Here is a 12,962-nt window from a genome sequence, read left to right on the forward strand (position 1 = left end):
AAAATATATAATTATTGTGTGGAATATGTAGTTATGACCATGTGTTTGATAGTCTTACCTATTGTTGTTAGTGTTATAAAGCAAAAATATGCCGAATCCAAAAATGACCATTTCTCCCAAAATGCAAACAATGCTGCACCACCCAATATATAACTAATGACTAGAAAGACACACAACCATATGGGCACAGGACGATCTTTGGGCGGTATATCACCATAATAATCACTCATATCATCACCATACATCGAATCCTCATCATAATCATAACTGGGACGTCGTCTTACTTGTCGCTTGACAGCAAATCCCATGGGCGACATAATACGGGGCGAGGGTGGTAAACGTTCTGGAAATAAATAAAAGGAAAAAAGTGAATGTATGAGATTCAGCTTAGTCGATGTCGACCAAGCTGCCCGCTTGTCAAGTTTGAAATATTAAATGCGGATACCGCGAATGTGGAATTTTAAAATTATAGAATACCTATAGTGTAACCGAAAATTCTCAAGGACTATCACTCCGTAAGTGCCTAGGGTAAATGTCTGGATTCAACTAAAGTTTATTAGTAAAAAGGCTCCTCATTTGTTGGTTTCAATGTAGCCATTTTTAGTTGCTTATAAGTCATTTACTTTACCATGAAGGATGCATTTGAAGAATTTAAACACAACAGAAACTTCTCTCATGCGACGGGTTTGCGATAGTTGATTATGACATCTGCATCCGTGTTATTCAATCCTACACATAACATGTACTTATAACATGTCCGCACCTCTTGGGACAAAGAATAACATTCACTGATACCGACATACAAGCCCATTGTAGCTAAATATGTTCTTCCTGCAGGTCACACTGTTATTTAAGCTCACTAGATGCATACATTGTGGATTTAGATGCTACAGTGAGGACGTACATGACGACTTTCCATCAGAATACAACAGCCTGTTTATACTAACCCCATTCTATCGTACATCAACAGTTGGGTCCCCAATGCAGTAAATGGTCACAGATGCAAATATAGTCGTCGTCCTAAGTCAACATCGTCCAAAATTTTTGGATATAAAGAGGTTTCTTCCAGAGTTCAGCCATTCACAAATGACATCAGGGAAGGTTCCTGTCGTCAGGATCGTACAATCATCCGCATATGTTACCAACTCAATGCCTTCTGTAGGTGGTGGAATACAGGAAAGGTAGAGATTAAACAGTTCCGGAGATATAACCGTATTTTGGGGAACTCCTTGGTTCACTCTTCGGGGCTGCACTTTTTGTTCCTAAAGTCAACGTACGACTGGCATCCACAAATATAATTGATTATCCAAACTTGGCCGGATGGTAGTTTGCTCGATGTCCTCAAAGAACGTGGAGTGCTTGTCAGTATCAAACACTTTAGATAATTCGAGCACAACCATCACTATTATATCACACGGCTTGCTCCGGTGGAGTCCTCGACTAATGTGTGTGGAGATAGCGTGCAGCGCTGTTGTTGTGCTGTGCTGCTTACGGAATCCCCCGCCGGAGATAACAATGTTGGCGCGATGCGGGGGCTTGACGCCACAATCTGCTCATTCAATTTCTTTGAGTGTTGAACTGGGGGGTTGTGACTGACCAAAGGTTATCCACTCCTTGTCGAAGACCTACACAATACACTGAAATCCTACAGTGTATATTTGGGGTGAGTGACATATATTTGGTTACTGATCTCCTACCAAAATAATTCGAGATCCCCTAACACCGGGGTGTTAAGCGACCACGTGCCCATCGATGTTTAAGGTTTGCAGTCAGGGTACCGACTGTATTATAACGGAGCCTCGTTGATACCTGGGCACCACAACTAGCAGCAGGCTTTGTTGTCAAGTTCCAATCATGGTAGTGGAGGGCTATGCCATGGTTGTACTCAGTTCCCCCATCTAACAAACTCTATGGATGAAAAAATTTTAAACAAAAAAAAACAACAAAAACCCATACCCCCTTGATAACGACCCCTGCTATGCCTATGGACACTGCTGCACCTAGTGCAATTAACCTAAATTTGGGCGGGGACGACTGTTCCACACCGACCCTGGACAGAGTTAGCGACTCAATAAACTCGCAATCTCCCGAGGGAAAGTGCGTCCCTTCACCTGAATCGGGAAAGTTCTCCAATAAGCAACTGGGAGGACATCCCCCTGTCTGATGACGAGATGGATACTACGATCATCCCATCTCAGAAGGACAAGGAGATGCCCCCCCTCGGTTGCTTCTGGGAGCACAAAACCGGATGGGAAGGGAGTAACTCCGTGAGGGGATGATACGTCGGTCGCGACCGATAGACCCAGTCTTCCCAGGCAGGACGCCTTGGTGGATGAGGCTATAGATGATGAGACTGGAAATTCTCTCACCTCCCCATCCATCAAGAGTAGTAACGCCCGGGAAAGAAAGGACAAACATGGCTACAAAAGAGCAGTTAACTACTGCTCTAGATTTGTAGACAAGTCTCCAGGTGAGGTCTCCCCGGCGGAATTCCGGGAGATAAGGTTGAAGTTCCGCTTTTTGAGGCGTATTGATAGGAAATACCCTCATTTTGAGAAGCTTCCACTTTCAATCGACCGGATTCCGAGGCCGGATCCGGAGGTAGGCGCCAGCCCAATGACTGGTTTGACTTCCCCGGAACCAGCCATAGAACAAAATCCAGTAGTGCCGGCCTGTTCGAGCCCTTTGCGGACACCTAATGTGTCTGCGGTAGGGGAAGACACTCGGACCTCACTGGCCCCAACGACATGGTCCTCGGAGTCGGAGAAGCAAATTGTGAATTCACGGGAGGAGTTGCCACATCAGCCCCCAGCTACTGTGACAGCCCCGCCGGAGAATGCCACAAAAGCTGCTGGGGAAAACATGGGCGGGAAATGCTCTGAGGCCGCTGATTTGCGGAAGCCTGTTAAACAGGCATCTGCGGTATCGGTGACGAGGAACAAATCCAGCCCCTCGGGGAACAACAAAATTGGCCCGAAAGGGAATATCGGCTCTGCTGGAGGAGGACCTATTTTCTTTCTTTCCAGGGTTCATGATTGACTCTAAATCTTTTCCCAAAATCTACTTAATCCGGCTCCAATGTTGCAAATCTTCAGATGATATAACATGACATGTGTTGGTGGCTGATGTAACATTGTTTTGCGACAGTATTCAAAACGATAGTCAGATTATCGATAGTTTCCAAACTCTAGTTTTCGCACTAGAATCCGTTTGTCGACGTTGCCCTGACGAAGAGGTGCACATGTAAGTGTAATCGACAATTTGCCGAACAACCGGAGTGATCTCTTCCTGTCGAGCAGGAATCACCACAATTTACATTTCTGTGGTCAAGTATCCGCGTTAATGTACAAAAACACATTTGCATTTGAAAAACGATAAGTTCTAGGACAGAGAAGCCATTACATAGTCGATACGTCCGAAGATTTGCTTTACCACCAATGAAACCAGGTAACGTAATTTGGTGACTATGTGGGTTCGAGTCCTTGGCTTTCCTTTTTCACTTGCAAATAATTTCAGATCATCAAGCTTAACTCTAAACGAGAAAATTAACAAAAAACATTGGATGATGTTGCAAATGACATTAGAAACGCTTCGTCGTATACAATCCTATCTGCATCTCAGATCCCAAGCTGTTGTTGGTAACCAAAAAGTATCCAGTGCATTACATCTTAAAACTGGGGTTCCCCAAGGTTCGATCCTTGGGCCACTGTTTTTCTTTATGTACATACAGGACCTACAGGATCACACATTCAAAATTCCACGTATACGCTGATGATGTACAACTCTATCTGAGTAGCCCAAAAAACAATATCCAACAAAGCATTGCAATGCTAAATGAGGACTTGCGAAATGTTCACTCGTGGGCAGAAAGCAACGGATTATTTTTAAACCCATCCAAGACGAAATGCTTTATAATAAGTAAAATGAAGAACACACAATCCCTAGTGCAACACGACATCATCCTGAACAACCAGACAATAAGTGTGGTAAAAGAAGTTAAATATCTTGGAATATTCTTCAACGATCGTCTAACATGGCAAAACCACATTCAAATTTCCGCTGGTAGAGCATTCGGAATGCTCCGATCACTTTACGCAACACAAAATTTGACACCACTTCATATCAGAATACAACTGGCAAAAATTTATATAGTTCCGCAATTATTATACGGATGTGAGCTCTTTGCATCATGCGACAAAAAAAAGTCACAATCGTTTAAACGTTGCATACAATGCTGTCCTGAGATATGTTTACTGTCTGGGAAGATATGATAGCATTTCATCATTTTCGCATAAACTATACAGTGTTACCTTTGATAATCTACTGAAAATAAAAGTGCTTACATATCTTCACAAAATCATATATACTATGGAACCGAGATACCTATTTGATAATCTGCAATTTGCTTTATCTAATAGAGGAAAAAAATTAATCATCCCACGTCATCGAGGCAAATTTTCCGAGTGGCATTTTTTCATATACTCGACAAAACTTTGGAACCAATTACCCAATAACATCCAACTCCTTGGCAATGCTGTAACGTTTAAAAAGGCACTATTTAACCTGTTTGGACAAACATAGCGCTCATGGAGACTATCTTCGATTTACCATATATCATTATACACATTCCTTAAAAATTATTAGAATATTAGAAAATCATTCCTTTCTCACAAGCTTGATCGCTAATTATTTTTGCTCTGTCCTAAAAAGATACAAAGTATACACTTTTCAAATTATTTGAAAGTAGTTATATGTATATGTAAGTTTCAATCCTATTTTTTCGTGTAATGTTTTTATTTTTATATTTAATTCTAATGTTCATTTTGCTTTGATGTACACAAAATTTTAACAACCCACACTTTAACTTATAACACATTAGTGTTGTTGTGTGGGATATCAATAAATTAATACAAATACAAAATAACCCAAAAAGTTGGGGCCTGACGGAATCTCCATGGTTAAGCCGGGTGTTGATTATCTCACCAACGTTCTTCACCTGTCGCTAACAATCCCACATCGTGCGCAAAGTCTGGAAAAAGACAGGGTGGTCCCGCAACGGGGAAGTCGGGAAAGGATGCCAGCAATGGTAAATCGGATAATATATGTTTTTTTAGGTTATTAAAAATAATTGCTTTGGAGTCCATTATGAAGAAAACTCTACGACAGAGATGAAAATGATAGTCGGACTATCGATAGTTTGTCAGCTCTAGTGAAAAAGTAACAGGATGACATGGGGTCACAAACTGACCTTTTTATATAGGCCTCAAATAGGAATACAGAACAACTTTACAATCATCACGACAAGTGCAAAAAGTCTATCCCGAATAAATACAACAAATTAAACAACAAAAGACGTACCTTGTTTCTCCTTACGCTGTCGCCTTTCTTTTCTTATCGATGAACGTTGATATTCAACGTCATCATAATTTCTATCACCACCCGCGCTGCGATCTCTTCTTTCCATATGCTGCAGCCGCACATATTCATCGGGATCTTCTAAATATTGATCTTCATATTCTTCATCGTAGATTTCATGACGTCTCGGCGACACACCCCGCTTCGTTCTATGTGATGATGATGCATATTCTGGCAATTCCAAATGATTACCGTATCTTGAATGGCCATTACTTGGCAGTGGACCAAGTGAGGTTTGTCGTCCCAAACTACCACGACGTCCTGTTGGATTTGGCATCGAACGACGATTGGGTGCGCCAGCATGTATGTGATTCGGTGTGTCGTCATTAAAGTGTCTAGACGATGAACGATGTGTTGGCGATTGCGGTTGATTTAAACTATTCTTATGGAAAGCAGAGCGTGGCATTGATTGACTTCTCAGGTAATTTTTATTACGTGTTTCACGATGTTCCATTTCGTTGATGGCATAACGATTGGATATAATGGGTGTTTTTCTCACCACTTCCTCGTCGACATCTTCGTAATGGGCAGCCGAGAGACGTGGATCAACAGATTTTGCACGTGTCCTGGCATTTGAATGTGGCATTGATTTGCCACGCATCATGCCTTGATGGGAATTGAGGCGATTTAGTTCTTTCGATTCCCTGGATTCCCGGGAGATTTCATCCCTTCTCAGCTGTGGTGATCTCATGGAGCGTACACTCATTGCCCGTTTGGTGGTGGGTGGTAAATCTTCAAAATCTTCCACTGAATCAAAGTGCTGTTTCGATCTACTTAAGTGGCGTTCTCTTTCGACCGTGTGACGATCCCTCATACGATCACGACGACTTTGACGGCCACTAAAACGTCCTGGTCTATTTAGAGTTTGGGTATAAGGAGGACTTTCATCGAACATTTGTTCATCATCGTAAGGATGCATGTGTCGCGGTGGTACTGACATCATATGTTGATCACGGCGACGACCACCACCACCTCCTCCACCGCCAGTACGACGATCAGTATGACGATCATAGTCAAAATCACGTTCATAACCATTACGACCCACAGTTCTTAGTTCAGGATCTGAGTAGGCATGTTGTAAGCCACCTTGTCCACCCGGCCTTTGTGACATGCGCATTGATCTACGCATTGGTGGTGGTTGAGATCGTGAAGTATACCGCGGTGCTCTTATGGAACGTTGACGTGCTCGTCGATTTTTCTTTGAATTGCGCGTGCAAATATAACAACAAACACGCCAATAAATGAATCTGCAACAAATGGAAGTTGGAGAGATTATAAAAGACGGGAAGGATAATTTAAATACTTACCGAAATGAGGAAGCCATGACATCACCAATATTTGACAGGCAGAGCAACATCAAAGGTATACCCACAATGGCATAGAATATTGTCGTCACTTTACCCCAATCTGTGCGTGGAGATATGTGACCATAACCTGAAAAGAATGTTTTCAAGAATGAATTAATATGGCGGATTGTAAGCGGAAAGGCATAAGGATAAAAAAGTTGAAACGGATTAAGGCTCGACTAGACCAACAACTGTATTTTCTCGGTAATAGAAAAATATAAACATATATTTAAGGAAGTCACTGTGGTGCAATGGTGGCAAGTCCGCCTTGCATTCAGAAGGTCCGTCGTCCAATCCCTCACCAGAATATACACGTTTTCGTCGGTAAATATTTCAGCCATGAAAAAGTTATTTTCAAGTTGTGGCGTAAGACACGCCGTTCGGACTCAGCGATAAAAAGTATGTCTCATAGCATTCAGCCAATATGAATGGTAGTGCAGTCATTGATAGAAGTCCACACTTTACCTACCCAATAGAGGTTTCATACCCACTGAGAATACCAACTACAGAATCTTTGAAGACTGCTTCAAAAGTAGACCACGAGTTCCACCACCTAGCCTCATAGTCGACTAACCTTAGGGGGAATTTAATGCTTATTAGGAGTTGTGGCTTTTGGTCCCAAATAATGACCAGAGGGGTATACCGCTATCCACTTTGTATGATCAATGCGGATGCCTCTACTTGAATTATCGGAGAGTGCCACAGTTCACCAGACATAACCATCATGTGACTTGCAATCCCGCGGCGGCAGGTTATCCGACCCAGAACCAGACAACATCCGTGTTTCGACCAGCGGCTGCAGCATCAGTGTACACATGTTTGTATTTGTATCGTTTTTCTGTGTGGGGAACGGCATATCCCGGAATGTTCCAGATTTCCTTGGTCCGTACCAGGATGGACGAAAACACAGCGCCAATGTGGATGTGCTCAGTTTGTCACATCCGCATGGATGCCGAGAGTGGGTTACTCTAGACTCGTCCATGTGAGGGACTACGACCGGGCATGTTGCTGTATGTTGTGTGAACACTGCCTTCAGTGAGTCGTCGTCATCGGAATATGAGACTGCCCCACCTTAGCCCCAACAGAAACCGCATGCGCGCACTTAACAGCAATCGTTGCTCTTCCAATCCCTGAAAATGTATAATTTTTGAAATTTAATTGCAATAGACTCCGATATAAGATCGAGGAAATAGGGGACTTCATGAGTCGAAAGAATATCATGGTCGGGGCGGTGCAGAAAACCAAGCTTAAAACCAATTGCGGCTTACAGCGTTGTGATGGTTACAATGTACTGAGGAAGGATCCCACCAGAAGTGGAGGTGGGGATTAGCTTTCCCACTGTACCCGACTGTTGAACACAGAGGGTAACAGTCATGTGTGGAACTGCCGAGTTAGAGCTGCTTAACGTATATTTTTACCAGACGAATAATAGCTTTACTCCAGGTTATAGGTCTTAGAGGACTTTAATGCTCATCATGAGTTGTGTTGTCCTAGGTAATAAATAAACAAAGAGGCATAGTGCTGGCTAAGCAGACTGATGACCTTGCGTTTTGTACGATCCAATGACCTGATACTGGAAGTTAATAAGTTGGTTACTGGGTACAAGCAAAATCATCTGATGAGTTGCAACATTGGAGTCGGAAAAAGTGAATTGTGGACAACGGTTAAGTCACTCTCGAACCTCGGAAAGAAGGAAGATATGACTAATTGCGAAGAGTACTATTTTGCATTAGATCTCTTCCTGTCCAGCAATGGATTATGATGCAAATGTCGTTAGGAAGACTAAATCACCCAATGCGTTGGGTCCTGACAGAATCTCCATAATAATGCAGAAACAGCTGGTTGAGCTGGGAGTTGAGTATCTTACCAAAGTTCTCGACCCGTCGCTAGCCACCAACATCGTACCCAAAGTCCTGAAAATGACAGGGTCCGCAACTGGCCGGGCCGGGCAAACATGCCAGCAAAGGTTATCGTACAGATGGATGTAGCGTTTGTCGCCCGTAGCAAAGACTCTTGAGGTTTTACTCCCACTCAGCATCCCAAATAGCTAACCCAGTAGAATGAAACAAGGAGTCCTCCCAGATGGGGTGATTTCTTTCCTGTATTCCACCTTTTAAAGACCGCCTACAACCTTGGTTTCGGCTACCTTTCCTAATGTCATTTGTAAACGGCTGTACTTCTATTTGATCGATCTTACGACATTTTTCAAAATATCCGTCTTTAAATTTACGACCACTATGTCGACCTCATAGACTGCGGATATCTGAATCCTTTCGTCGGTGGTAGTAGAATTACGAGCACTAACTACACCAAGGTTCTAGGGGTCATATTCGACAGTATGTTTACGTCGTCCGCGCATTTCACAGCTATATGGAGCAAGCTCAGATGTTGGAATCAGTTCCTTAGGCAGCAGCTGGGGTGCAATAAAAGAAACCTTGTTAACCAAATATAACGCGATAGGTCGGTCTGTGGTAAGAAATGCAGTGCAGTGTGTTCCGCAAACATATGTATGTACTACGCGACGGAACAAATATACAAACCTGTCAGAACACCGGCCAGAGATCTGCAATAGTATGCATCATCAGCATGAGACCACGAAGATTCTTCCAATATGGCAACACAATAGCATGCTCTCGTTGCAGTACTTAGGACTTCCCCACCCCATATGTCAGGAGAGATCTTTCTGATTTAGAGAGGGAGGTCCAACATTACAAGAGAGAACCCCTAGATCAACAATCCTATAGCATTCACACAGATCCCTTTATATGGGAAATTAAAAACCTCAAAGCTTATCTTAGCGAAATGGTGAATATCATAGCAAATGCCTTTATATAAACTCTTTGCACTATGCCGACAAAATTCAAAGAAACGAAACTTTTTCATGGCTCTATTGTATTTTGTTCTAATTTGAAGGTTAGAAGCGGCAACATATTAATCGCCTTATTTAAATTTGTAATTCAAACTAAGATTTCTCAAAAAAACATATACAATACATTATCTTCTACTTTAAATTCAAACAAAACAAAAAATAACTTCCGAAAAATAGAACAACTCATTTCCGCAAATTCAAATGTTCAAGATAATGGAAAGGCAAGCATTGTCTTCTTCTAAAAAAACCCAACCAACAACAAAAGTTCCCAAATGAACAAATTAACAAAATTTTGAAATGAAAATTTGCTAAATTACTTAATAGTCGCGGCTGTGGTAGTAACTTTAGTAGTTATTTTGATTTTTCTAGTTCTTCATTTCGTCTTTTTGTTTGTTCTCTTTGGTTGTTTTCAACGGTCAATAAACCTTTGGTGTTTCCTATTTAGATTTCCCTCGCAAAGATAATTGTGAGAACTTTTCTTAAAAACAAATTTTAAGTCATTACAAAATTTTGTTTTAAGAAAAGTTATGTGTTACGTATATTGTTATGTGTGACTAGAATGACCTTGCTTTGTGTTTTGTTTCTTTTTGTGGGTTTTTAGGTTCTTTTTTCCACTCCAATTTTGGTGGGTCATTAACTGTAACACATTTTAAATGTCAAGGGAAATACAAATGGCTTATATTTTTCTATTCCCTCTCTGCTTTGATGTTTGTAGTTTTGGCCACATTATACGAATTGTACCATAAATTAAAGCACAAAATCTAAGAAAATAATAAAATTAGGCTATCGTTCAACCGAATGATTGGTCTTGTATGTATGTAAATACACAATGAATTTCATTATCATAGGTTAGGCACTTAGGGGTGATTGAAGTTATATTTGTAAGACGGAATCGTACTACAGATTGATATTAGTTAGATGCTGACATTTCCGTGGTGTCACCTGTGTAGCTGCCTTTAACACTCGTTAAAGGTAGTGAGCTAACATGTGCCTCGCATTTACCCATAAGAAAATTAAAAATTGGATTGGGCTAGTAACCCACGCCTCCGGAAAGCAACATATTATGACAAAATAAAGAAGAAGAAAAACAAACCCCTCTAATGTTGACGACCCCCGCAAACGTTTTACGGACCATGATCTTCGAATCTGCACCTGAAATGTTCGCACTCTTAATAGAGATGGCAGATGTACATGGTCGAAGCTACAGCCGTACAGGAAATACGATGGATTGTGAAAGAAGACACAACACATGAAGGTGGCACATGCGGAGCTCTCAATACTCGATCGAACTCGAGCAAGTTGATGGGGTCAACTTGCGCCCTCACCCACCAAACAAAAAGTTTCCCCAAACCACAAATAAACTTGAACCACTCCCACCAAAAAAATTACCACATTCCACTCGCGGAGTTTGGTTGCGGATTTGTAGTCGACCGGAGGTTAAGACATCTGGTGAATGACTTCCTTGCTACAATTTGGATAAAGATACATTTTACGAGCGCTTAGATGAAACATACGACTTTTGTCTTGCCCATGACATTAAAATTATTCAAGGGAAAATTGGAAAGGGGAATATTTTTGGCCCAACGGTCGGGAAATTCAGCTTACACAGTGAAACATCTGACAATGGAATGAGTCTGATAGACTTCACTGCGACAAAGACATGGTAGTTAGAAGTACCAGATTTTAAGCATCTCGACATTTATAAGGTCAACTGACTGTCTCCAGACAAAAAAAAAAAAAAACAAATAAAATTGATTAGTTGAGGAGGATGTTCCGAGGACCAAAACAGACTAGGACCACCAACTTGTTGCAGCAAAGGTACGTACACGACTAAACCTAACAAATAAAGTATGAACAGACACAACCCATGCCACTCGGGCGATCTTTGTTTACATAGAAATTTGTATGGGACCAAAGGTGCATTTCGACGAAAATTCTTTAAATCCCAGATATATGGTCCAATTGATGGACGTTTTTTACCCGTTAATTGTTGTGGGTAAAAACGAATGCTACAAAAAATTGTGATTGTTGACCGATTTTAGATATTTTGGGCTCTATATAGCTATATCGAAATCGGTTCCGATTTTCACAATATTTGTAGGATTCGTTTTTTTACCCACAACAATGAACAGGTCTGATTTTGGTATTCAGAACAATTTACTACCAACAGAGGTTTCAGACAAGGAGACGGCCTGTCAAGTGATCTCCCTAACATCCTGTTGGAAAAGGTTATACGAGATGCGAAAGTCAAAAGAAGTGGGGCAATATATACAAACAGCCACGTTATACTTGCTTATGTCGACTACATTGACAAAGTAACTGATACCTTTGAAAAATTCGAAAGAGAATCCGCAAAAGTAGGTTTGGCAGTAAACGGCGATAAAACCAAGTTGATGATATCGACGAGTAATACGTCCACAGATCTCGCATCAACTGTGGAAGTCGGTTGCCATACTTTTAAGATAGTTAAAGACTTCGGCACCGCCATAAACACAACAAACAATATCAATTGTGAAACAAGAAGAATTGTATTGGCCAACAGATGCTACTTTGGCTTAAGTATAAAAACAAAACCACTTCTCTTTTTTATTTGAAAATCATTAGGGCAAGATCGTTTTAAAATTAATTTTAATTAATTTCTGATGATTTTTTGCAAGTGAAAAGGAAAGCCGAAGATTCGAACCCACACAAGCACCATTATGTACCCGGTTTCGCCGTTAGTAGCGGCTCATCAGATTTCTTGTCAAACAAAAATAACACTTCACACTGATACTTCCCGTGCTAATAATGTATGGTTCCGAAGCGTGGGAATTTGGGCAAGCAGATAAAGCAGCGCTTGGTACATATGTCTGAGTGAAAAATTCTTAGAAAGATTTTCGGGCCAATACGCGTTAATGGTGAATACCGACGTCGTATGAACGACATCGGCAAACTTAAACGTATCGAAATACAATGATTGCGTTGGCTAGGTCATATGATTAGAATGGACGATGAAGAATCCGCTACAAAGGCCCCATGGCAGTACAGGCAGAACTGAAGGCCAAGGCTTAGATGGAGTCAACACGTGGAAGGCGTAATCAGAAATCCCGAATTGGCAAAATAAAGCAACAAAGAGAAAGGAATTGAGATATTTTATTAGATCGGCTTATATGACAAATGTCCTGTAGTGAGGCAATCAGGTAAGTAATTTCATTACTACTTACACTTGTCCTGGCATTCGTTGTTTGTCTTTTCACAGTCATAGGCTGAGGGTAGATATGTAGCTGTCGGTATAAAATCGAATAAAAGGCGTTATATTTAAAGAAATTAGACTACCTATAGAATATCCTCCT

At 41.3% G+C, this 12,962-nt stretch overlaps 1 protein-coding gene across 3 annotated transcripts in view; it reads right to left on the bottom strand.

The window, feature by feature from the left end:
- Positions 1 to 12,962, bottom strand: part of galene (potassium two pore domain channel subfamily K member galene) — a 47,181-nt gene that overhangs the window by 430 nt on the left and 33,789 nt on the right. For all 3 annotated transcript variants that reach the window (XM_073984379.1, XM_073984378.1, XM_073984380.1), the window contains 3 exons: positions 6,723 to 6,849; positions 5,359 to 6,662; positions 59 to 343 (listed from right to left, as the gene is read on the bottom strand). In XM_073984379.1, coding sequence (XP_073840480.1) covers positions 59 to 343; positions 5,359 to 6,662; positions 6,723 to 6,849 — 1,716 coding nt within the window. The remainder of the gene's footprint in view (positions 1 to 58; positions 344 to 5,358; positions 6,663 to 6,722; positions 6,850 to 12,962) is intronic.

Source organism: Musca autumnalis, unplaced genomic scaffold (assembly GCF_047663935.1).
Source record: "Musca autumnalis isolate F117 unplaced genomic scaffold, ASM4766393v1 scaffold_4, whole genome shotgun sequence".
NCBI lineage: Eukaryota > Metazoa > Arthropoda > Insecta > Diptera > Muscidae > Musca > Musca autumnalis.